Source organism: Desmodus rotundus, chromosome 8 (assembly GCF_022682495.2).
Source record: "Desmodus rotundus isolate HL8 chromosome 8, HLdesRot8A.1, whole genome shotgun sequence".
Classification (NCBI taxonomy): domain Eukaryota; kingdom Metazoa; phylum Chordata; class Mammalia; order Chiroptera; family Phyllostomidae; genus Desmodus; species Desmodus rotundus.
This window is the reverse complement of record NC_071394.1, coordinates 89274803-89301882: the sequence shown is the minus strand read 5'-3', so window position 1 is coordinate 89301882 and position 27080 is coordinate 89274803. Positions and strand designations below refer to the sequence as shown.

At 43.8% G+C, this 27080-nt stretch overlaps 1 protein-coding gene across 5 annotated transcripts in view; it reads left to right on the top strand.

Moving 5' to 3' along the window:
* Positions 1–27080, top strand: part of CACNA1D (calcium voltage-gated channel subunit alpha1 D) — a 312906-nt gene that overhangs the window by 181188 nt on the left and 104638 nt on the right. For all 5 annotated transcript variants that reach the window (XM_024556516.3, XM_045192203.2, XM_024556517.3 and 2 more), the window contains exon 9: positions 26715–26884. In XM_024556516.3, the coding sequence (XP_024412284.2) occupies positions 26715–26884 (170 nt within the window). The remainder of the gene's footprint in view (positions 1–26714; positions 26885–27080) is intronic.

Below are 27080 nucleotides of genomic sequence, written 5' to 3'. Positions count from 1 at the left end.
GACCCTTTGAAATAATCACGTATATTTCCAGGGTGTTTCTGATTTCATTGTGAAGGAGAAAGAAGTCTAGATTAGCACATAAATACTGAACAAATTTCAAAATCTTACATCCTTCAGATTGGGATCATTTATTAGCCTGGTTTTCTGCTGCTGTCCCACTGAGAATTTTCCCTCTAATACATTTTAAATCTTAACTGGTAGAATCTTTAATGCAGAGTAATGATCAGCCTTTACACATACATGTCTTTTGGTTTTATAGTCCTTGTCACTCAGTCCCCATTTTTGGAATTACATTTTGTTTACCACCTCAGCTCTGTGATTGACCCTCTGTAGAGAGGGCTTGGGAAAGACTGGCTCAGGAAGGGGACTTCTGGGGTTTCTGGGCTCTGCCCTGCCTGTGGTGGTGGCCCCAGAGTCCCTCTGGGCAGCTGTGCATCCTCACTACCCCTGGAAAGGGGAGTACATACCCCATGGAAGGGAGAGCCGGGACTGTCTGGGCTCTCTCAGAAGCAGCTCCAGCTGGGAGAGTGTAACTGTTGGTGGTGGTGTGGGGAGGCGGGTGCTGGGCTTCGACTGGAGGGCCAGGAGGTGCCCATCTCCCCGGAGGAGCCTCTGTTACCCACTGAGTGCAGACATCCTCAGGAAAAACTGTCGATGGACTTGTTTCCAAGTGAGTTTATCTTCTTGTCACTCACTTTATCTTCCTCTTTCGGAGCTTGTCGAGCTTATGTCTCAGAGAAGTGATGTCTTCATATAGCGCTGAGTCAGTGAAGAGACCTTTATTGTGTTTTTCACAACACTGCCTTTTCCGGAGCCCAGAACACAGAAAGCTGAGTCTGTATTCCATCTCTGCTGCCTTTCTTCATCTTCCCTGTACCCTCCCTGCCTGTTTCAGGGCAGAAGGATTTTGGAGTTCTCCTTGACCGAGTGTGGTCAGTTTTACACATGGACACAGGCTGTCATGTGAAGGCTCATCTAGAAATGGCCCAGGAGCTGTGCCCCACCGCGAGAGGAGTCGGGGGGTGGGTGGCTGGGACTGAGTTGGGGGGTGAAAGCATACCCTGATCCCCCACCCCTCCCAAAGCTTCCTTCTACAGAGAGGCGTCTTCTCAAGCCCCATGTTCTTTCACTTAAAACTTTAAAAGTGCCTGCTTCCTGATGAACCTCCTCTGGCCTCAGGTTAGTGTTGGGATTGTAAGGTTGGAATTTATCCCTGGGGAAACAGCATCGTGCTGTTAATTTTGCCTCAGGAACAGGCTGTACAAAGTTAACAGCAATTCTGTTGTGAATTCCTTGGCACCTCATGTCTCCTAAACCCAACCAAACTGACTGAGGCCATGGAAACCACTAATTTTAACAGTGCCAGTGACATGCCTTATCTCTGAGCTTCGCAGAGCAGGAACCACGGCCCTGGCATGATGTCGCAGCTTAAAAAAGAAAAAAGGAAACGATGGGAGGGAGGGGCTCCCCATTAGAATGGTGGTCATTAAATATGCACCCCCATGGGGGAGTCTCAAAATCTGGGGGATAAAAAGAGGCACACAGCTGCATGGAACAACCAGTTTGCTGAACTATATTTGGGGGAAAATAATTTAATTTACAAGTAATCTAAAACCATTTTTGTATCAAAACAAAACTAGAACCCTTATGAAGGAGATACAAATGACATGTGAATTTTTAAAATAAAATCTAAGACTTTCTGGTGGTATCACCGTCGGTGCGTGTTCCCATGGGCTGCATGTTGACTCTGCTCCACCCGGAAGGCCACTTTGGTAGGAAATGCTAAGGGGTATTTTGTGTAAAGTAAGAACCACGTCTGCAAAGCAGAGCCTGTCAACTGTCCTGACTAATTTGGCCAACGTTTCCTGAGTTCGGCTGCGTTCTGGGCTCTGGGCCAGAGGACTGGGGGCCGGGATGTCTAAGACACAGATGAAGACCTAGTGCTCAGACATTCATCGCCTGGTGGGAGAGACTATTGTTAAGCAGTGCAGGAAGGCAAAGCTAGGGTAGGGGTGTAGACCGAGGGGCTGTGAGCTGGATCTTTTTTTTTTTTAATTTTATTTATTGATTTGAGAGAAAGAGTAATATTGATTTGTTGTTCCACTTATTTATGCATTGATTGGTTGCTTCTTTATGTGCCCTGACTGGAGATGGGACCTGCATCCTTGGTGTATCAAAACAACACTCTAACCAACTGAGCTACGCAGCCAGGGCTGGGAGCCAGATTTTGAAGGATGAGATAAGTCGTCTACTGGGGAAACAGGAGGAGCTGGCGTGCTCCCAACTACCCTAACAATGACCTGGGCTTCTCTGCCCAGGTACCCCCCCCCCGCCCCCCCCGGGCTTTCCCTGAAAGCAACCGAAAATCAAAATGTGTCGTATGTATTCATCTTCTTGTTAAAGCAAATTTAAAATATTTGCATTTTAATCTTAGGGTTCTTCACAATGTTTTTATGGAACACTAGAGGGATAACAAAACCATAAGAATGTAAATGTTAAAAGGAAGAAAACTTAGGTTGCAAAGCCCCTTAGGGACCATCAGATTGATAGAAACATAGTCCCCAAGGCACTGAAATAAAAGCCTCCTATTTTAGAAGTTTGAGACCACACCATAGTCTTCTGAGGAAGACTTGTGAAATGATAATAGGTGTCTTTAAGTCTGTTAACCACTGGGAAATACTCGTTTCTGCTCCTTGCCTCCTTCTCTTTTTATGTGGCTGTGCCATCCTACTATATTCCCGAACTGATTTTAATCTGCCACTTGATTCATTGCACATTTTTAAAGCATTCTAAAATTGATGTTCTGGAGAAATGTTTGGTTTTACAACAGACCCCTTTTCTCAAGGTGAGTATGAAGTTTCCGAGCGCACGCGCTGTGTAGCCAAGCGTGAACACAGAGGAAGACCTTTATCTCTGAGGATAGTGTTCTGTGGGAAGAGCTGAGAATGTCAGTAACTCATGTAGCAATTTCACGTTAAGATGTCATTGAGGAGATGGTCCCATTATGACCAGTGATTAGAAAGAATGTGTCATTTAAATCTACAATTCAGGCAGGGTATGTCTCCTGTCATGCTGGCTTTTTAGAAGCTTCATGATTTTTCACTTTTGAAATTGTTCACTTAACTCCTTGTCTCTTTTGAGGTTTTTGTCAGTAAGTAGGTAAAAATAAGAGAACACATCGGTGTTTCAGACTTTGTTTCTTTAGAATCCTTGCCAGGTGCCCGGGGGAAGGGGGCGACCTGAGCGGTGGGCTCAGTTCTTTACCTGCAGGACCCACCCGATGCTAGGCTCACCTGCCATAAGCTAGAGTAGTGCTCAGTGGAGGGGTTCAGACCCTGAAGAAGGGACTGGTGGGTGGAAAGGGAACTACAGTACCTGGGTTCTAGTCCAGCCAGCATCTCACGCTAGCTCTGGGACTTTGACTAGTAGCTCTGAGCCCTAGTCTCCTCACCCCTCAAACAGGGATGATCCCAGCATCTGCCTTCCCCATAGGGCAGCTGGCTTTAAATCAGCTAATGGCCATGACTTGTGTGGCTCAGTGCGTTGGGAGTTGTCCTGCGAACTGAAAGGTCACTGGTTTGATTCCAGGGTAGGGCACATGCTTGGGTTGCGGGCCAGGTCTCAGGTTGGGGGTGTGTGAGAGGCAACTGATAGATGTTTCTCTCCCTCTCTTTCTCCCTCCATTCCCCTCTCTCTAAAAATAAATAAAATCTTAAAAAAAATCACCTAAAGAATGTAGAAGTGCTTCAAAAAATATACAAAGGATTTTACTCATTTAATGTATCTGTATATTAAATATATGAACCTTCTACCTGGGTGAAGTAGAAATAGCCAGAGGGGTACTTTGGAAAGTATTTAGAGTGTACCATTTTCTGAATTTCCCTGGAAGTGGCCAGAGAAACGTGCTTGGTGCACATGTTAGTACTGTGTTCTGTGCCCTCCAAGAGGAGGCTGTGGAGGTACTTGGTCATCTGTGAAGGATTATGCAGCTCTGAATCCTTGTGTTTGATGTTCTACCTGACAGTGAGTTTGGGGGGCACGAATTGGGGTAATGGCATTTCTGTAACACAGTGGTTAAACCCACCAGCTTTAGAGCTGGATCACCAAGACTTGTATCTTTGCTTTACCTTTTACCACCTCCAGCACCTATTTAAAGAATAGATTAAAATCTTTTGTAATTCACCTATGAATCCAAGGCTTTGGTGTTGCCAGCATCTTATGAAAAATATTTGAAACACTTCCTTTCTTAAGCAGTCCTTGCATGTTGTTGGGAGACAAACGTTCTTTGTAAACCAGATTTTGTGACTAAGATTGAATGTAGGCCCAACCCATGCCTACAAGTTCAAAATCATTCAGCTCTAAATCAGTCTGTGTCTTTGTGTCCCAATAAGTTGCACATCTACCAGGTCACAGGTTATCTTTTAAAATCATTAATCTAATTTTATATTACTAGAGGCTTGTTTGGCCATTTTGAAAGGACAGGGACGAGGTGGGTGAGGCATTATAGAAGGGCCATTTGCAAACCAGGTGATTATTGTGACTCACTGTTCATCCTTCCGACACCCGCTCTGGTTGCACCTGAAGCCAGGGCCTGCACAGAGACTCAGGACCGGCTGCTTTCCTTGTGTAGCTGCTGGTGTGCGGAGAATGGAGAGGGAAGGTGGTGGTAGGGGTGAGACTGTCAGCTGTGTTGTTTCAGAATTATACAGAGTAGGAACAGGTTTGGGCATTGTAATCTGTACCCTGGTCCATTTAAATTCAAACCATTATGAGCCATGGTAAGTCAGAGACTTCCTCTGATTTCTTCCCCTTGGATATTGGCAAGGTATATCAGAGTAGATGGTGGTTGTATTGCTTGTGAGTGTTTTCTTGTGAGTGGTGACAAACCCTGTGGGAATAGGCACTCATAAATTATTCATGACTGGGATTGGATTTTGTTCTCACTCAATACTTTATCAGCCTCTGCTGATAGAAAAGGCACAGCGAAATTTGTCCCTGTACACACTCCTCTGCCATACCTTCATCTTAAAAGAGTAACCAAGTTGCTTACAACATTGAAAGGCATATTGTGAGGTAATGGGGTAACAGGGCTATCAGTATGATTTGTTACCTCAGTATTACAGAATAAAGTCCTACTGAGTTCATGAGGTAATTCTGTATCTTGACCAGCAGACTAAGAAAAACAAAGAAATGGTGGAGGGTTCTTTGTCGATAGTTCTTACAATAAAAAAAAAAATCTTGTAATTAGTGATGATCAGGCTGCCAGAATTCCAGAAAAAGGCACCCCTAATGATCACGTAGAGCAAAATACTTCCCAACTTTTAGCTGAGCCTTTCTTCGGCTTGTCTAGGCTACTATGCGGAAGATTAGTCCACAATTTTGGATGTCTCTTTTCTTGAACTTGGAAGCAGTGTTGCAAGTGGGGTGGAATGCTGAGGGAGAGACCCATGGTCCTTTAGTAACTTCACATGGTTTGGCTTTGGTAGAACAAGAAGTTAAGCCCTGCTTTGGCTTCAAATGGAAGAATGCTAAATTTCCCTTTTCAAATAAAGAACCAAATGAAACATGTATATGTACTTTTAAACACTGAACTTTCTTGTTGCAGAGTTAAGAGGCTGTCGGGGGTAGCTGACAGCTGGATCCTGGTGCTGTTGGTACCATGGTACCTGAAGTGCACAGGCTGGTAGCCACACCTGACATTAACAAGTGAGTGGTAGCCTCTCTGCCGCTGGCTCGCAGCTACTGTTTCCATAGAAATGGCTGTCGGGATCAGTGGAAACGAGGTAAGTGAAAGTTTTCGCTGATCCTTGTTTCCATCAAGCTGACGTCTGTTTCCCTGGCAACAGCAGTGGACAGCAGCCAGGCACTAGCAACAGATTCACTAGAGCTCTCTCACTTGTCAGCTGTGGCTATCATCTGTCCCTGACAAGTTCTTCTTTAAAATGCGTAGCACAGACCTCTGAGAACGCAGGAGGCACCTCTGGCCACATGTGCCCTCCTGGGCACCCACTTTGCCAGTGGAGAACCTTGTCCTGAGCAGCTGCTCCATCAGCAGCCCCCCCCCCCCCCCCCCACTGCACTTTGGCCAGTGGGTACACAGTTCAGGAGAGGGGAGAGGTGGTTCAGGGCATCCGTGCTGCAGGGCAGGCTGTTCAGTCTGTTGATCCCAAATCCTAGGAGAAGAGAACTCATTGCATTGCTTTCATGCACAGATCCAGCTCTTCATAAAGCCCCCAGTACTTTGATGGTTGAAATTAAAGCCATAACTTTCCCGTGCTCCCTATTCGATGGGAGGTGTTAACAGTTGCTATCACTTTTACAATGGAAGGGATATTTATGACTTTAATAATTTGACTTCTTGTGAGAAACATATTTGATGAATGTTTCTAAGACGCTATGCTAGTATCAGCCTTATGCCAGTCTTTTTTTCCTCCTCCTGTGTAAGATTCTTTTGCAGGCCAGTAAAATTGCTTACAGAGATGAAATATTGGTATAGCAAGGCAGCTAAGTATACAAAGACCGGTATATCTGTATATAGGGAACTCTTTTTATTAAAGTTTAGCAGTTGTTCTTTTCTGGGGGTTCATTTTACTATTTCAGCGCATGTGTGCACTGAAGGCATTAGTGCCCTCCTGTGTGTGAGACAACATTCACAGGCCCCACAAAGCAAAGGAGAGCCGTCACTGCTGGCCTGGTATGTGCGATGCGAACACACAGGGGAGAGGCACAGAGTGAGTTGTCGGGCACTGTCTGATTTTCAGCACTTGACGATATTGTGAAAAATATCTTCTCTGAATCAAAACAAACATCTGAGCCTCAGAGGTGTATCTCTGAGGACCGAATGAAGGTGTAGATCTACGATGCTATGAGGATTTAGATAGGCTGTCTAAAAGAACACTAAAAAATTGTGGATTTCCTGGTGGGACCTTTCTTAATGACTTTGTTGCTCAATAACGTGGACTAGGACAACTGGGTTTGGTTTGGAGGCAATATTTAGGGCTGATCCTGAATCACCTGGTTGGTTCAATCTAACAGACTAATAGGAAACAGAAAATTTTGTTAGATAACTTTTTTCTTTGTCTTAGACTTCTTAAGAAAAAATGGCTTGAATTCATTCATTTAATGATTTTTTTCAAGAGCCTACCCAGTACTAGTTTATTTGCCAAGCACTGTACTTGGTACTAGGTGTTAGGGCTGCAATGGTGAGACATAACAGAGTTCTTATTTTCATGAAGCATATATCTAATGGGGGGAGACAAAAATTACAAACTTTTGTTAATTCTTGGAAAGGCAGGTGCATGGTGCTGTGGGAGTGTTTAACAGGCACAACTGATGTCTACAGTGTCAGGGGAAGTATCCTGGAGGAAGGGAGGAATGAATGAATAGCCATCATATCCAGGCTGGATGGGAGAAGAGGCTGGGGGAGAGTTCCAGTCAGAGGAAAAGCCCATGTGGGGCTATACAACGGGAAGAAACAGAAGGCACTGGAGGAACCGAGCAAAGCCAGGGTGGCAGGCAGCTGGGGAGCTGGGAAAGGAGGGGAGAGAGAAGAAGACAGCTAATCAGCAGAGGCCAGATCACAGAGGTTCTTCTAGACCATGGCAGAGATTTAGGTTATTAGCTAAAGAGTAAGGGAACCCACTGATGAATTTTAAGCAAGAAGTAATATTTATATTTGTGTTATGTAAAAATTATTTTGTGCTCTGATATATTCAGCTTACCTTTAAATGCTTTAAAATAAGATGACTTGTAGATGGATAGAAAGTTAGATATATAGGTGATGAAGAAAATGTAGAAAATGTTAATTGTGAATCTAAGTGGTAGGCATTTAGGGGTTCACTATTAGTCCTTTCTACTTTTATGAATGCTTGAACATTTTCTCAGTAAAATTTTGGAAAAATCTGTATATAACAGTCACTGCGGCTGAAGCAGTGTGAATGGACTGGATGGTACTGTGAGTCTGGATGTGGGAAGACCAGTGTAGGACTGTTCTAATCTACCATGTTCAGTCACAACATAGTAAAGGTGCGAGTGAACCTTTCACCATAAACAACTGTAAAACTGGCCAAAATATATGAAGCAGTTTTTTTCCCCTCAGAAGATGGAAACAGGCAGCACAGGATTGGATCCCAAAGAGAAGGGAAACACATGAAGTGTCCCCCACAATTGCCCTGTCTTTCTGCTGGACACTCTTAGAATTGTGGCACAGGGAGGCAGGGACCCGTGGAGACAGCGGTCTGTCTGCTGAAGACACAAAGAGCAGAGCTTCGGCTGCTGAGATAGCTGGAATTTTCAGGGTACCGTATTGGAGAGAGGTGTGCAGAGAAGAGGCTCTGGAAATCTAAATAGGGATTCTCTTAAATATTTGATCATGTAGTAAGTTGCTAGGTGCCAGGCGAGAACCTCACAGTGCTAGTGGACAGAGGAGTTCTGACCAGATGGAGTAGGCTGACCTTCATGAATCCATTGGAGATTCATTTGAGGCCTCACAAACGCAAGGCAGTAGGGGTGCAGTTGCTTTAGCCCCAGAGTAAGAGTCACTCTAAACCTGCCCTAACAGGTCTTACAAACACCTGCCGAAACAGAAGTCAACACCCATTAAAGGAAGATACCAAAATCCAGATATTCCCCAAATGTTTTCCCACATCATTAAAACTGTAGGATGTGAGAAGAAACAGGAAAATATGATCCATAAACAAAGGTGGAGGAGTCAATAAAAACAGTTGAGAGATGACAGAAGTGTTTCAATGAGCAAAGACAGAAATTGCTACTGTAAGCCTGTGCAAGGAATGGAAGGAAAGGATGACTGTAGTAAAGGAACACGTGACGGTTCTCAGTAGAGACGTAGAAACAGTGCAGTATCTGAAAGAAGTAGCAGGTTGGAAACTCAAGGGAAAAAAGTCAGTGAAGACCTTTTGATCTCTAGGACAATAATAAGCAATCTCATATATGTGAAATCAGAGTCCCAGAAGTAGAAGAAAGATGAAAAAGGAAACAATTTTTAAAGAAATAATGATTGAAAATATCATGAATTTTATGAAAAGTACAAATTCACAAATCCATGAAGCTTAACAAACCCCAAGCAGTAAAAAAAAACAAAGAGGAGCACACCTAGACACATCAAATTCAAATTACTGAAATTAAAAATACAGCATTTTAAAAGAAACCAGTGGGGAAAAGGCAATTACATACTGGGAGAAAATAATAAGATTATTCAATGACTTATTTTCAGAAACAGTGCAAACCAGAGGACAGTGGAATGGCATCTTTAAAAAGCTGAAAGAAAAAACTAGAATTCTGTATTCAGCCAAGAAAAAACTCTTTAAAAAGTAAAATAAAGAAATTTTTAGTCAAAAGTCAAGAGAATTGGTCACCAGCAAATCTACACTGCAAGAAATATTAAAGGAAGTTTTTCAGGCTAAAGAAAATGCCAGATAAAAACTTAAATATACATTAAAAAATAAAAGAGTGCCAACAATAGTAGGCACAAAGGTAAAGATAGAAGTGTTCTCATTTCTAAGTTTCTTTAAAAGGTAATCATTTAAAGTAAAAACACAGCTGCTTCTCGGATAATGTTTTGTTCAATGTCATTTCATTATAACACTGATGAGATGCCGTAGGAATTTAACTCTTGTTTCTATCAGTTAAGCCTTTGGTAAAATTGATTTTGTTGTACATCATTTTACTGCAGTTCCAAGAACCTATTGATGATGTCAAGTGAGGATTTCCTGTAATAACGTAGTATGATAGGAACTATAACATATAAACTACATGACAGCACAAAAGACAGAGGGGAGCCAAATGGAACTTTACTGTAGTAAAGTTCTTACGTCATATGTGAAATAATATGTGAATTAATGGTAGACTTAATAAATTAAAGATGCATATGATAATCTCTAGAGCAATGGTTAAAAAATAAAGTGGTATTTTAAATGACAAAATAAGACATAAATTGGAGTTCTAAATAGTAATGGTTTTCAGTTATCTGCAGGAAAGGAATAACATATGGGATAAACAAAAACTCAATATCAAAATGGTAGACCTACACCCAACCATATCAATAATGGCATTAAGTGAAGATGGACACAACATTTTAATTAAAAAGCATAAATTTTCAGACTGAATAAAACTGTAAATATAAAAACATAGATTAAAAATGAATGGATGGAGTAAGTATAGTAACACCAAATAGATAAAATAAACTTCAATACAAAGAGTATTTCCAGAGACAGAGATATCTCAGAGATAGACATTTCATAATCGTAAAAGGGTCAGTTCATCAAGAAAACACAATGATTATACATGTATTTTTACCTAGTAAGTTTTCAAATACATGAAGGAAAACCTGATAAAGTTAAGAGATCAATAAATTCACAAACATAGATAAAAATTTTTATAATCTTTCAATAATTCATGGGGCAAGAAATTGAAAAACACTAAGTATAGATAATACCTGAACACTATCAACCAAACTGATCTAATTGATAGTTAGCAGCACTATCGATACATGTCCTGTTTTGAGAGTACGTGGACCATTCGCCAGAGTAGACCACATCAAGGCTGTTAAAAAAAAAAAAAGGCTCACTAAATCTCAAAAGATTAACATCTTATAGAGTATGGTTTTTTGTAAAAATAGAAATCAACAATAAGTTGTCTAGAAAGTTCTAGATCTCTAAATAATTTACAATTTAAAGAAAAAGATTACAATAAAAGTAGAAAATATTTAACTTTTTTTATTGTTGTTCAAGCACAGTTGTCTCCATTTCCCCCTGCCACTCCCCCACCCCAGCCATCCCCACTTCCCACCCTTTTAAACTGAATGATAATGAAAATATTTCTCAGAATTTGCATATCCATCTAAAGCAGCACTTAGAGGGAAAGTTATAGCTTTAAACGCACACATTAATAAAGGAAGTTTTAAATTTAGTGATCTGCATTCCCATCTAAGAATCTAGAAAAAGAAGAGCAAATTAAGTGCAAGAAAAATAGAGAAAAGATGAAGAAGTCAATAAGATAGAAAGTGCAAATAATAGGTAATGTCTAGAAAGGCAAAAGTGGACTCTTTGTAAAGCTTAATGAAATTGTTTAATCTCTAGCAAGACTAATCAAAGAATAAAGAGCAAATTCTAAATTATTGGTATTAGAATTGAAAGAGAGAGCATCAATATTGATGTTATAGACATCAAAATAATAAGAGAGTAGGGTTAACAATTTTGTGACAATAAATTCAATAACTTGGAAGAAATGTATCCTAGATCTAATACTAGACATAAATACTGACTTAAAATGCATCCTAGATCTAATTAAAAAGCTAAAATTATCAGTATTTTCTGAAAGGATTCCTGCCCTTCAGTAATAAGAAATTGAAAGGAAACCACAAAGTGGAAGAAGATACTCACTATATACATATCTGACAAAAGTTTGGTATCGTGAGTATACAAAGAACTCTTAACAAATTAGATAAACAGCTTAATTAAAAATTGACAATTTTTATTGAACAGATACTTCACAAAAGATTATAATCAAATAGCCAATGTACATGTAAAGATATTCAATATCATTAGTCATCTGGTAAGTGCAAGTTAAAACCGCAGTAATATTCTACTACGTACATAGAAAATGTACAAACTCTACCTGTAGTAGATTAGCTAAAATAAAAAAGATGGGCAGTATCAAGTGTTGGCAAGCGTATAGAGTAACTGATAAACTCATATGTTGCTCATAGAAACATAAAATGGTGCAACCACTCTGGAAAAAGTTTGTCAATTTCTCAAAAGTTAAACATATACTTACCATATGGCTCAGCAGTTCTGTTCCTAGTGATTTCCCCAAGAGAAATGAAAACCTGTGTCCACATATGACTTGTGTGCGAATAGTCATAGAACTTTGTTCATAGTAGCTCCAAATTGGAAAAACCCAAATGTCTGTCAGCGGGTAAATGGATAAGCAAACTGTGGTGTGTTCAGACATTGAAATCCTATTCAACAATAAAAAGGAATAAAGTAGGAATACCAGGAAGCTCAAAAACATTTTGCTGAGGGAAAGAAGCCAGATATGAAAAAGAACATATGGCAAAGTTTTGAAAGAGGCAGTTAATCTAGAATACAGAAATCAGGTCATTGATTTTTTTAGGGTAAGAGGAAGAAGGGTAGATTGGGAAAGGGAATGAGAGAGCCTTCTGAGAGGTGTTATAAATATTCTGTATCTTGATCAGGTGGTGTTTACATGGTGTCAACATTAGCCAAACCATAAACTTAAATTTTGTACATGAATATTCATGACCTGTGACTTGATAAAATTGATTTTTAAAATACCACTAAAATAGAAATAAAAGAGACTCCTGCTTCTGGTCATGATAGGAAAACAGATATCAGATTCACCCTCCCACCTGAAACAACAACAAAACCAAGAATGTACAACATACGTAAAACAGTGGATTTCAATACACTGGACATCAGACAGTGCAGGACAGTGATCCCCGAGAAGCAGGAGGTAAACTAAGTCAGCTCCCTGGCTGTCAGAGCTTACTGGCTTAAAGAGTTTGGGGCCCTGCCACAGAAAAGGGGACCCAGGCAGTGTCCTGTCCCTGAGTGGAGAAGATGAAGCCGAGAGTCTGTGGAAACCAAGGAGGCTAAAGTGTGCAGGGCAGAGTACAAGACAGAAGAAATCTCTACAGATAAGCAGAAGGTCCCCCTTAGGAGCTCAGCAGAGTACCTGTCCGCACACATAAATGGAGAAATTATCTAAATCTGGGACAAAGCACATTCGAACTGATTAGAAAGGTTGGTGTTCAGTGCTCACACAGGACCAGGAATATTGCTTGTTCTCACCAGCCAGCCTGGAAAAACTTGTAATTCACACAACACTGAGCAGAGTAAGGATCAGAAAGGATTTGCCTTAGTTGTGAGGAATTATCTATCCCAGACTGAGCAGCGCCCCAGATTGACCTGGCAAATCATTAAAGCCCCGAAAGGATCAAACAATGTGATCCGAGTTACCTAACTGCATCCCAGAACAAAGTACTAGATTATTTATAGGAACACAGAAACATTGAGCACCCAACAAGATAAAATTTACAATGCCTGGCGTTCAATCCAGGGTTTACTACAGCTGCAAAGAAGCAGAAAAACATGATCCATAATGAGACAATTTAATCAATCAATTGAAACTGATCCAGAACTCCCACAGATGTTCGAGTTAGCAGAAAAGGACATAAAAAGAATTTTTATAACTGTATTACATATGTTCAAAATGTTTGAAGAGATGGGAAAGATAAACCCAAAAAAATAATTCTTGGAATAAATCTAATGAAAGATGTATAAGGCCTCTTCTATATAAAAGTTGGTTGAAAAAAATTAAATACCTCAAAAAAGTTGAAGGATATATGTTGTTCATGGATTGGAAAACTCTATTAAGAAAAGAAGGGAGAAAAATGGGGCAGGTGCAAGTTTGGTCTGGTAGTGGGAAGCTGGGAGCATTCCTGCCTGATTCCCTGATGAGGGTGAGTGGATAAGTGGCAGAGTCATACGTCTGAAGAGAGTGGGGGAGGCTCAAAATAGTCATTACGGGGAGTTAGGGAATGAGTGGACCAGAGAACCAAAGTAGACAATAGGTAACATTGAGGTCCCGTTTGAAGGTGGTGATAATGAATCTATACTGATGTCATTCTGCCCCATTGTATGCTTTCTGTAGCTATGCTTGACTGCCCTTACCCAGGTATGGAGAAAAGGAGTATTTGAGCTCATTTAGAGAGAGAGTTTTGCTATCTGTGTACAGTAAAAAGAAGGAAGAGTGTTTAGGTTCTTGGCAAGAGCCACTGAACAAATCACTGATGAATCATGGAATTTCAAATACATTAAAAGGGAAGGAGAGGCAGGACAAATTGAGAGAAAATGCAGGGGTCAATGGACTGGACATTCCAAGGAGGTTAAAGATGTTTATAGTCAGCTGGGATGAAAGGAGGTAGTAGCCAGCAGAAAGCTTGAATTCGTGATTTGGGGTGTAAAATTTGGGGTTCAGCAGTGAGATTGGATGGCTGAAGTAGCATGGAGAAGAAAGTCATTGGAGATTAACATGCCAGGGAGTTGAAAAGCCAGGGGTTGGCTTCTGGAGTCAGCCAGAATGATGGTAGAACTTGGGATGGAAAGAAAGGCTGGGAGCCAGGAGCCTAAGTCTTCAGTTCAGGAGAAGACAACACCGAGGAAGGGGAGAGGATCATGTAGCCCAGGCCACTATCCTCAAAGGAACGGGTTTTCTTTATAGCAAGCTGAGGTAGTATTGACCTAGATGGATGTGAAGAGGAACAGAAAAACAAGGAGGCCATCAACTACTCCTGAGACCCCGAGATAGGTGGAGTTTGAAGTACTACAAGGGAAGCAAAGCAGTAAGCTTGAGGATGACTCAGGTTTCCATCAAAGCAAGGAGAATGGAGGTCCCTTCGAAGAGGTTGAGGGTACAGGAGCAGCAATTCCAGAGGGCACAAGGAAGGGTTGATGAGTGAGGGGAGCAGAGTCAGTGACCAGGAAGTTCAGAGGAAGGTGGGGACGATGGGGGATTGGGCGTTGGTCATGTGCCTTGCACTTTGGGCAGGCATTTGCTGAAGTCATCAGTGAAGGGAGCAGAGGCTTGGTGGTGGGAGGTCTTCTGATGAGGGAGGGGCCTCAACTAGCATAGACCCTGGCTCTCTTGGTCTGGGGTGGTGTTGTCCAGCCCCTGTGGTCTGGGCTCACCCAGCTGGAAGTGTGTGTCAGAGGCTTTAGTCTGTACAGACGCTACCGAGACGGTGTGGATAGCCCAGCTGGGGGTGTGGCAGTGCTATGGTTGGCACCTCTGAGCGCTGCCTGGGCCTGCATTGGCTCCTTTGGCCAAGGGTGTTACTGGTTGCTGTGGTTAGTGATTCCCACATGTTGTAGTTGGAAGAGTTGAAGTTGAGAGGTCAGCATCCCGGCTCTCATCCTGGTTCCGTGCTTCCTAGAATCATGACTTTCATAAATGTACAATAATTCTCTTCTCCAGCTCAAGGCTTTCTCAGCCCTCGAGGTGGATAGCCCATTTGCTGTGTAATTTTTCTCACAGAGCTGTCCTGAGAACGTAGGAGAGAAGTGGAAGGGAAGGGACTTTGTAAACTGAAGGAACCTTTCTGAATGTGCCATGTGCTCAACGTTGGCCAGCTTGCAGTCTCCTAGAAGGAGGTTCCTGCGAGTGTGAAAAGCCTTTTTATCTGTGGTCTGAACACTCACTCACCAACTCTTCTCCTCAGGGCCCCACCTCTCTCCAAGACCTGGAGTGGCACTTGAAGCACTAACCTAATTTCTCTAAGTCTGATTGTCATGAGTTTGGTTTGGATTCAAGGATAAAAGATCATTCTCTTGAAATTCTGCTTTAAAATAAATCTTGGTTTAAGTTATCTGCTGGCACCTTTGGAGCCTCTCAGCATTTGAGGCTTTTCAACTTCTGAGTCAGAGAGACTTTTGCTGAATCCGAAGGATTCTAATTCAGTGGGCCACAGCCCACCACCTCCCAGAGGTGTCACGTTCCCACCCTCTGCAGCTCTCAGGCGAGTATACTTTAACATTACCCAAGCAGTGTGGAGTGGAGAGTTGGCAGGGCAGAGAGGGCTCTCCTGAGGAAGGCAGCCTCAGGTTGGACATTGAGGATGGGCATTTGTAAGGATGGAAAGAAAGGAGGGCACATTCCAGATCCCGGCAAGTGCTGAAGAAAGCAGGTGCATTGCATGCATCAGGAACCAGTGAGGCTGCCAGGGTGCTCTGTGCTGGCCGGTGAGCCGTGAGACGGAGCATGGATGCCCAGTGAGGGAGCCAGGATTCCTTAATGTATGGGAGCTGTCGAGGTGCTTGCAAATAAGGTGATGGATGAAAGCTGGGCCCAGAAGGCGAGGCATGTGTCTTGCAGTGTAGGATGGGGTGAGGAGAGCTCTGGGGCAGGGGCCGTGGCCGTGAGGCAGGTGTGAGGTGATGGGCTGGGGTGCAGGGGTGGACGTGGAAATGAAGGAGTTGATGGCAGAAGATAGTCAGATGAGGAGTGATCTGTGGATTTGATTGTCAACTCTGGGGTATGGATTGCATGAGAGAGTTTTTTAATTATAATTTTTAATATAGCAGCTAAGATAGGCCAGGCACAGGATGAGTCCTTTATATAGTTTATTTTATTCACCCTTCTGTACTGCTTTGATAAATGGCTTTGTTTCAGTTTTACAGATGAGGAAACAAAGCTCAGAGAGGCTTATCTTTTTCTCAAAATCACACAGCTAGTAGTAAGGAATTCCTAGTAAAGTAGGGATTAAATCTAGATCTGCTTGTCTTCAGAGCCTAAACTGCTTGTCTCATCGGTCGGAAGTTCCTTCTGTGTGTGGTGAGGGGGAGCCCCCTGGGGGATCCTGTCTACCAGACTGGGAATATGCTGATACATCCTGAGCTGTTCTGTTCTTCATGCTTTGGCAGTTTCTTTCTCTTCCCAGAATTAATTACCCAAAGCAAAGTGGAATCGTGGAATAGAGCCTTCAAGAAATTGTTCTCTTTCTCCTCTTAAAACTGCATGTGAACAAGTCCCGTTCTAGCTCAAGGGGTCCTTTGGATCCTGTTCCTGGGGGTGGACCTCTCTGCATCCCCTAGTCTCCCCTATAATATTCCCTTGCTCTCAGGTAAGCCTGATGAATCAGCGAGGGCACTTCCCACCCACCCATCCTTCAAGGAGGAACTCCTGCTGGGAGGGCGAGGTTCTATCTCCTCTCAAGGTCTCTCAGGAGGTGATTTGCCTTTGACCTGACCAGTGGGTGGGCTCAGTTCCAGCTCCTTCCCTGGGCCAATGCTGCTCCTCTGTAGTCAGATCCTGCCAGCAGGCGTTTGCATGGGCAGGTCCAGCTGTTTAACTAACCAGGCCCTTCATGGAGCAGACTGTCGCTGCACAAGTCCTGTGCCCTGGGGTTGCTGGTACCTTCCAACAGGTTTAACTTGAATGGTTCTGCCACCCTCCCTAGTCAGACTTCAGGTACACATTTTCCTTATTTTTCTTTAGAAATTGGAATCTGATAAGAGTCTAGTGAAGCGTGTTTCTCAGGTGCCTTCTTAAATAGCAGTATTTGAAGCCTGTTATGAAAAATATTGTGATGTTGGTTTGGCTCATTTGATTGAGTGATGAGTTCATTCATAGAAAGTGACGTCAGGCAAGAGAGCCCATGTTTTTGAAGAATGGCTGTGGTTTTTAAAAAACAAAATGAAACAAGAAGTCTGTAACTTTTAGCATGCAACCTGCATGGATTCTTATCATTGGGAGGAAATTTTCTGATAGAAGCATTGGAAAGCCTTTGGTAGCCATGGAAACCCAGTCTTCAAAGATGGAGCTCCTCCTCTGTCCTCAGACAAGGATATGTGAAAGGAAAGGTGTGTTTCAATCTAAGAAGCCTGAGATTGTTTATTTCTATGCGTGACTTTTTTAGACTTGTATAGGACCCTGACTGTCTTCGTTTTTGTTTTGTGACGACAATGATGGGTACAGTTTTAGGTGATGGAGAGCTACTTGGGCATTTGTGGTCTGATGCATCCAATACAGAGCCCACAGACCCTGCCTTTGACATGATCATAAGCCTGTGATGCTATTTATTAAATTTACTCAGCCTGTTCTTATCAAGCAGCTACTAATGGCCAGGGTTTGTGATAAGGAACCAATATACAGAGATAAAACAGGCACAGCCCCTCCTCCGCAGACTTTACAGTCTAGTGTGTAAGAGAGAATATTAAAAAAAACAATAAATTCTACACAAGTGAGACTCTTACCTAGGAGACTCTAAGGACATCAGAGAGATGTCCTTATAGACCAACCCAGCCAAGTGGGCGGTATCTGGAGGAGCAGTTGAGGTTTAGGGAACAGCACACACAGTGGCCTGGAGCTAAAAGAGAGCTCTGTACCTTGGGGAGAATGAGCGAACTTTAGGATGGCTGGGGTACAGAGTGCAGGGAGCAAGTGTTATGAAAGGACCAGGGGAGATCAAAGAAGACCAGACATGTGCATTTGCTCACTCCATCCCTGTTCCTGTTCTCTAGCATAGGGTGAGTGCCATATGTCCCCAGCTTGCTCATCTGCCATTCACAGCAGATAATTCAACGTAGTCATTAAAATCTAAGAAACACCTATTTTGAAAATGGTTCATCTTCCCCCAAAATGGAAATTGTTTCATATTTAAAGCATCTTCACAGACTTGTATGTCAATAAAAGCAGCCAAGGACAAGCATGAAAATGGGAGGATTGCTTTGAGAAAATCTCAATATACCCAAACCTTTGGCAATAGAAAAATTAGGAGGCACCAAACCTTTGTGAAAGTATTCACCATGGGGTATATTTCAGCAATGAGTTCCCAGAGAATAGCCATAATATGGTTTGGTGATTAGAAATATGATTGTTAAATATGTTTCTCAACATATTTACTGTGTAATCAGGGTCCTTTATTTTCTGTTGTCCCTTTTGCCAGCCAGTGACTCCCCTGCGTTCCTGGGGCCAGTGCCTAGCTTGCCATTGAAGAATGCTGTCACAGGCTAGCTTTCTCCTCCTCCCTGGGACTTCTCTGCAGAGGGGTGGATCTTACTGGCGGAGTGCCGATTCCCAAGGCCCACTGCCTCTGTTCTGGGCTGTTTGTCTCATGCAGAGAGAACAAGAACATACTCTGGCTAACCTTGGCTTTTTGTGGTTGATTGAGGGAAAACTGGAACAAAGCCAATGATTTTGATGAACTTTGAATCAGTGCTACTAATTTAAATTATTTTTATTGTGAGACAGCACACATTATTGTTGATTTTTTTTGAAACAAAATACTTAGTATGTTGAATAGAAATTAAACTTACATGCTTCCCCCCAAATTAGATTTAAATATAAAAATATTTTTTGAACCAAACTACTTTTTCATTCTGTTTTATTTCCTTTTTGTCTGTGTAGAGGACATAATTTTGGTCTTAGGAAGACTGACCTCTACTGATAAAAATAAGTGTGTTACTCTGCAATTTCCCCTACTTTTTGCCTTTTATTAAATGCTGCTTTTTTGTTGTTATTTTTGGGGGTGAGTTTCTGAGTTCTGTTTTACTAGAAGTCTGAGTGACAGTGAGCCTTGCCCACTGTAGGTTTTCGTGCTTTTTTGTGTGTGTTTTCTCTTTGTGCAAATTTCAAGGCATTTCATTTGTCTAAATTTTATTTGTGTGGGTCTGGTTAAAACAAATAGCATTACAACCCAAGGTGGAAAAAAACCCTACCTCTAAATCAGCATGATTTTCAGTGGCCCATTTATTTTGTGGGGCATTTGAGCAACAACAAATTCAGAGCAAACTGTGTGCCTCCTTCCGCATCTGTGGCGGTCTCACGTTTGACCTGCACTGCCTGCCATTTGAATGCAGTGGCTGCAGGCTAAGGCCTCTCTCTCCAGCAGTGTGGACGGAGCCAGGGCTCCCCGAGCGCAGGATGTCAGGGCCTGTAAATCCCGGGCAGTGTCAGGGGTGGGGAAGTTCTCTGCAGCGTGTGGTGCTTGTGCACAGCCCCTGGGGGTGGATCAGGCTCCCAGGAGGAAGGCTCGCTGGCTCCCTGCACAAGGAGTTTTTCCTTGAGTGGTGCTTCACAGGGAGATGAGCAGAGAGGGTGCTGTCACCTTTCTCTAACCCTGAGTTGGGGCTCTGAAAGGAAACAGAATCCTGTCCTGCCCCTCTCTCGCTGATCCTGACTAGTGAGTATCCACTCTCTGCATCTCCTGAGCCAGGAGATACAGGAATTGGGCATCCCATGGAAGGAGCAGTTGGTTAGGAGACCCGGTGTCCTGTGTCCGAGGCACATGTGTGGGGCTGGTACAGTACCTTGTCGAACCTCAGTTTTGGCCTTTGTGAGATGGGAGTGAAAATCATCCTGCTTGTCCCACATTGAGGGACCAGTGGAACAATAAATGTAAAGACATTTTGAAGACCCCAGAAAAAACCCCTAAGAGGTTTATTTCTGTTATTACCAGTGAGAGGAGCCATGGCCTGGATAGGCTCTCCTGTAGGAAACCAAGTCAGCACCCCAGGAGCGCAAGCCCAGATCCTGCTGGGACTACCACGGGGTGATGGGTGGGACCCAGGGCTGGTGCAGTCACAGGTGAAGGACTGCTTTAAGGTGGCGGTGGGCTCAGGTGGGCGCATCTCAGAGCCTGCTGCTGGTTCTCTTCCATTAATCTCTCCTATCTAAAGGGCCTGGGTAGGTCTCATGGTGTGACTGCACCATGCTTCACAGTCAGAACCCCTCCTGGTCATTTCTTGTGAACTCTCTCAGCCCTTTGGCTTCCTGGTGTTGATGCCAGTGAGTCTCAGAGAGGGTGCCAGGCTGCTGCCCGGGGAGAGGAGCCAAAAATGAAGAAGGGTCCAGTTCTCAGCAGTCAGGAGTCCTGCTGTTCCTTTGAGCCATGGAGGATGCCAGAGAGACTCAGGTTATAGCAACAATTGAACAGAGCACAGGGCAGTGTGTTGCCACGTGCTGGCCTGAGGGGTACGTGGGTGTAGGGCAGGCCTGGGAGGCGGACGACAGGTCTTTACACATCCTGTGCTCCCATTTCCCTGCTGAGGCATCAGTACTTTTCCATCAAAGGTCCCCGTCTGCACCCCTCCAGGGGAAGTGCTGCTTCCCAAGACCACCCATTTCATCTTTGGTGGACCTGGAGTATTAGAAGTTTCTTCCTTCTATTGTGTTGAAATGAATCTTAAACTCCCACCTACTCCCTGGGCACCAGGGGCTCTGCTTCCTCTCTTCCATGGCAGCAGCCTTCCAGAGATGAAAACCAGGAACGGGGCTCCGCGGTGGCATCTCTTCTCCATCTAATCTTCTGTTTGCTCCTCCTCTGCTCCCTGCCCACCTGCCTTTCTTGCTGGAAGACTGAGGCAAGGAATGTTGACGTGGAGGGTTGGGGTGGGGGCGCATCATGCAGCCATATAGGAAGGTCCATGTTACCCTGGATGATGATGCTGGGTGTGCCAGGCCACAGGCACCCCCACAAATGGCATGGAGGTCAAAGTGACCAAAGAGTGGGGATAGCTGGAAGTCAGCAATGGCAGGCCTTATGGGTGCTTTTCCAAATTACAGTGTAAGAAAGATAGGAATTTTATGAGGGCCATGTTACTTTTCAACTTGTGTTTTTAATGATGTTGAATGTACCCGATCTCACCCATTGTTTACTGACTGCCTTCTGGTGTCCTTGCCAGCACTTTCTCCTTATTTTGATCTCATCTTCACACGTAACTCTTATAAAACAAAGCTGATAAGGATTCTCTCTACCAAACTTCTGTTGGATTCTCATTTCCTACAGGGAAGCAGCTCTGATATCTTAGTTTGGGTTTTAAGGCCCTTCCTGGATTGACTGCAAGCTGTTTTTTGAAACTCATCCCTTTTTATTTTTTTTTGACAATTTTCTTTGCTGTGCAAAAACTTTTTAGGTTGATGAAGTTCCATTTGTTTATTTTTTTTGTTTCCCTTGCCTAGGGAGGTATATCCGATAAAAAACTTCTCTGAGCAATATCTGAGATTTTGCCACCTATGTTTTCTTCTAGAATTTTTATGGTTTCAGGTCCAACATTTAAGTTTGATCCATTTTGAATATATTCTTGTATGTGGTGGAGAACATATTTGCTGATACATCTGATAAGGGGTTAATATCCAAAGTTTATAAAATACTCACAAAACTCAACACCAAAGTACTCAAACAAACCAATTAAAAAATGAGCAAAGGATCTGAATAGATACTTCTCCAAAGAGGACATACAGATAACCAATAGACATATGAAAAGATGTTCAACATCACTAATCAGAGAAATGCAAATAAAAACCACAATGAGATACCGTCTCACACCTGTCAGAATGTCTGTCATCAATAAATCAACAAACAACAAGTGCTGGCGAGGATGTGGAGAAAGGGGAACTCTTTTGCACTATTGGTGGGAATTCAGACTGTAGCCAAAATACAAAGTGTACATTTATAAGAAGGGAAAATAAACCTGGAATAGCCTGCGGGAGACGGCTGGAAGCCACCGTGGAAAGCAGTATGGAAATACCTCAAAAATTTAAAAATGTATCTGCCTTTGACCCAGCAACCCCACTGCTGGGAATATATCCGAAAGGAACCCAAAACACTAACTCAAAAGAGCATAAGCACCCCTATGTTCATTGCAGTGTTACTTACAATCACCAAAATATGGAAGCAGCCCAAGTATCCCATCAGTAGATGAGTAGATAAAACAACTATGGGACATTGACAAAATGGAATTCTACTCGGCCATAAAAAAAAGAAGAAAATTTTACCCTTTGCAACAGTATGGATGGACCTGGAGAACATTGTGCTAAGTGAAATAAGCCAGTCAGAGAAAGACAAATGCCATATGATTTCACTCACATGTGGAATCTAACAAACATACTGAACTAACAAACAGAACAGGGACAGAGTCATAGATGGAGAGCAGATGACAGCTAGTGGGGAGGCAGGTTAGGAGGTGGAGGGACTGAGCGGAAAAGGAAAAGGACTGATGGACATGGACAACAGGATGGTGATTGCTGGGGGTGGGGTGGTAAAAAGGGACTAAATGATAATGGAAAAATGTAGTAAAGATTATATATTTTTTAGAAAAGGAAGAAACTCATCCTTTCATTCACTACCCTCTTCTTCCTCTGTCTCCTGTGTGCTCATGCTGAGGTCCTTAGGAGGATTCACTCAGGAGCTAGATGGGCTTGTGTGACCAACCTCCCAGAAGTTCAGTTTCCTCAATGTCTCTACATTGAGGGTGATAACAGCCCTTCCCTCACAGTGGATATGTTGCAGTGAGGCTGGGGGTAGGACATCGTGCTGGGCTCTGCTACGGATGCCACGTTGTGGAGGCCTGCTGGGATAGGGCACATGCACACACACACATTCAAGTCTTGGTGTTCAGTGATCACAGTGAACTGGTGATTCACAGCGCACTGGTGATTCACAGCAGTGCAGAACTCTTCAAATGGGGTAGCCACGGAAAGCTGGGCCTTGGGAGGTGAGCGCAAATTCAAAGATGTGAGAAGGCTGCTCAGGTGGATGGAGTTCTATGGACCAAGCCTCAGAGGGTTGAGAAATCGAGAAGAATGTAGCCAAAATACAAGGGGTACATTTATAAGAAGGGGAAATAAAGCTGGAATAGCTGGTGGGAGAAGGCTGGAAGACCCTGGGTGCCAGCCTGAAGCATTTGACCTTGATCCTTGAGGGCATCAGTGAGGAGCCATGAAGCATTCTGCACAGGACAAAGTCAGGTCTGCAGTGGAAACCAGAAGCCAAGAGGGGAGCAAAGCCAGAAGTGAAACTATAAAAACTCCTACTCGATCCCCTCTACTCCATTTGTCCCCTTCCCTTATTTCTGCTTTATCCCTCAGATGCATCCCGTAGTAACATATGTATGTTTCCTTATTGCCTCTTTTTTGTGTCTGCTAAGGGTAGCATGCTACGCACTTTTTTGTCCATCTCCTTTTTACATCATCCTTCGTTTGACTGAATGCACCATAAACAGAAATCTGATCTGGAACAAGTTAGCTTCTATCACACGTGAGTTGTCAGATTTCTAGTCACTTGTAAACGTCTGATGGTTTCTACCAGTAGCTTTGTTAAACCAACTTTTGAAATAGTGATTGTTATTTTATCCCTTAGTAATAGGCTTCTAAAATGAATTCTTGCACAAAAGAGAAAACTTTTTTTTCATTATCCACTGAAGTTCATACAAAATTCGGTGGAATCAGGTGAGATTTTCTGGAATGAAAAGTATGTTGTGATAGGAATGAGCTATTTCTAACTGAGTGATAGCGGTACAGGATTGTGGGGCACCCGTTGGCTCATCCACATCCCTCTGAGCCCTAGGATATGTGTCCTTTTGTGTTTCTCTTAATTCTGCTGTGATCTTGTGTCTTAGCCATTCAGAGCAGTTAGCAATTTTTTCCACTTTGGTATCTGAGAAAGTTCCTCCAGTTGCCTTTTTTTTTAATGCCCAGATTCCACAACTAAATATTATACACTTGAACTTCACATTTGTACAGTGTTTTGTGATTTCCACAACATCATCTTCTTGACTGTTTTATTTCATCCTTGCGAAACAATAGAACAGGTATTGTGTCTGTTTTGCACATAAGGAAGCTGAAGCTCAGGAAAGGAAAGTGGCAGAGCTGGCACTAGAATCCGGGCCTTCTGACACGGAGCCTTTAGGTTTAGGAGGACCAAGTGGGCCACCGGGTTTATCGCAAAGATCTTATCTCCCCACACCATTTCCTCCACCCTGTCTCATGGCTGACAGGAGGCTATTTATGCCTAGTTCATGTTAGTTCTGTCCAAATCAGTGAACGTTTCATGTCTGCTAGGGATCAGGCCCTTCAGAACTGTCTAAAATGAGTTTGGGGTGGGGGGAGGGTTTACATGAACAGTTGTTATATGAGCTTGTGTAATAATGACTGTTATTTAAAATAAAGGGGCCATAAGCCAGGACCTGCTGGTCTTCTTTATTCTCAGAAATTGGACTCATAGGAGGATTTACCTGGGCGTGCTTTCTGTGTCCCAGCAGCCGAGGGTGTGCAACAGTAGTGCAGCTGCTCAGAGAGGGGTCTCTGCATTCCTCAGGGAAAAAAACTTGACAAACTATGACGTTAAAGCAAACCCTCATTTGTAAAGCCATTAAGTTTCAGGGCAGCTCTTTTACTATCTTGGTAGTTTTTTTCAAGAATTCAGATCAGATATGTAACCAAAACAAGAATACCGTGTTTGTACGTAAGCGTGTACTTTTAGTACTCTAGGTTCCGAATCAAAACATGCACAGAGGTTTGTACTTGGATGCTTCTGATCAGCAATGGAACTGAAGGCCCACGTACTTGTTCTTTACAAGGTATTTAAGAAAACAGATCACATAATGCATTTTCATAGTGACATGTGACAGTCTGGGGCCTCCTCTTGTTCAAGGATGCGATCCTGGATTGGTTGTGGCTTTTTCAAAGTTCAGATTAATTGGATGGATCTACCCAGGACTGAGTTATGCACGTCCTGTATCTCAGGAAGCCTGGCAGGCCTAGAAAGCTCAAATCATTCTCAGGGTATGGTTCATATACCTTCTTTTTTGAGACATAAGGTATTCTTCCCCAGAAGGAAAGGCCCCTGGCTGGGAGTGCAGAAAACATCTCAGCATCTTCACCAGCTTCGGTTCACCCTGCAGATCTCCAGGGGGGGCTCCTCTGTAAGCTGAGCCCAGGTTGCACCACAACCCTGCCCCTTCTCACCTCCCTGAGGGTGAAGATGGGGATGGAGTTGCTCTAACAGAGCCAATGACAGGCCCTGGAACATCAGAAGAGTGGGTGACTTAGGAGCAATGAGTGTTGTCCTTTGTATTGTGGACAGAGGGTGAAACCTTGGCGAGGATTCCAGTTCCTTACCTGAAGAATCAGCTTCACTGGGTGTTCACGTATCTGCTCAGCCCTTGGACAGCCCAGAGTTGAGAGGAAGGAGAAAGAGAATAGGGATTGGCTTTACGTAAGCAGGCCACTTTCGCCTTCCTTGGTTGGGTTGGGTTAATGAGGTCCCTGAAAGGGAGATGTGCTGGCTTTGGATTGGGAGGAAGGCAGAAGACAGACAGATGTTCCCTCCGTTGGAATCCAGGGGTCTGTGTGCAGAAGCTGCTCTGCCGGGAATCTCATCTGCTTTCTTTGCAGCTTTTTCATCATACTCACTAAATCCGCAACTTGCATAACTTGGCTCCAGTAACAATTCACGGTTGGAAAGGCAGATGGTTCCTTGTACATGAATATTGGGTAATCATCCACCTGACTCTCAGACTTGCTGAGCAAATGGGGATTCTGTATATGTGCATAGGAATAAGAGTGGAGACATGAAAGGCGGAGTAAACACGACCAGTTGGGAACATGTACATGCCTGCCAAAGCCTTTCCAGGGCGGGTGTTTCTATGAATGGGCAACAAATTGTACTGCCTCTTCACCTCCTACGGGGAGGACTTTCGGGAGAAAGATCATGGCGAGAAGCAAGGGTTAAGAAAAACAGTTGTGTTTTACCAGTGCCCCATGGGGAAACTGGGCTGTGAGGTGGGTCTGCGCTGACCCTGTCCACTGCTCTGCCTGGAACCTGCAGGTGGTGGGGAGGGGAGCCTGGACCGCTCCACCTCTCGGCACCCTTGGTTTGGACAAAGGGGTCAGCCCACATTAGGAATGTTGAGTTTCAGGAAGTATTGCAGAAACACTTCTCTGGGTGTTCTCTTTGACCACAGCTTGGCCCTTCTGGGTCCTTTCTCTTGGAAGTGAGATGCCCGCTATCTGAGGGAGTCTGGGGGTGGCTGTGGCATCTCCGAGTTCAGGCCCTTGGTCGGGGGGTGGGGACGGGATGTCAACAGGCCTGCCGTGACAGCACATGATGTTTTTGGCTTCGGCTCCTCGGGATCGCTAAAATCCTGAAGGGAGTTCGTTTTCTAAGAACGGGTGCATGTGTGTTGGTGTGGTCTCTGCAGCTCTGATGCCCACAGTCTTGCTTGGGAAGACACTGTCTTGTCTGTCCACGTGTGTGGCCCCTGTAGCTGTGCTCGTGTGGCTGTACTTAGTGCTGTGTGTCCTGCTGCAAGACTGTTGTGCCGCAGGGCAGATGGCTCATGGTGTGGGTCCCCAAGAGCGTCCTGACATGTGCCTGTTCTCTTTGCCTCCCCCAGAGAATTCTCAAAGGAAAGGGAGAAGGCAAAAGCCCGGGGAGATTTCCAGAAGCTCCGGGAGAAGCAGCAGCTCGAAGAGGATCTAAAGGGCTACTTGGATTGGATTACCCAAGCAGAAGATATTGATCCTGAGAATGAGGAGGAAGGAGGAGAGGAAAGCAAACGAAATAGTATGTAGCTCCCTTTCCTGCTCTTGACCAGACAGGGCGTGTGTGAGAGGCAGGCGCCTGCCTGGCTGCAGGTGTTCCTACCCTCTGACCCAGCCTGTGAGACCATGGCCTCCTCTCAGCCATCCAGTTCCTTCTGTCTGTACATCAGAGAGAACAAGTCCATTTACCTGCCTCCGATTTCTGCCTAAGGTTTGGG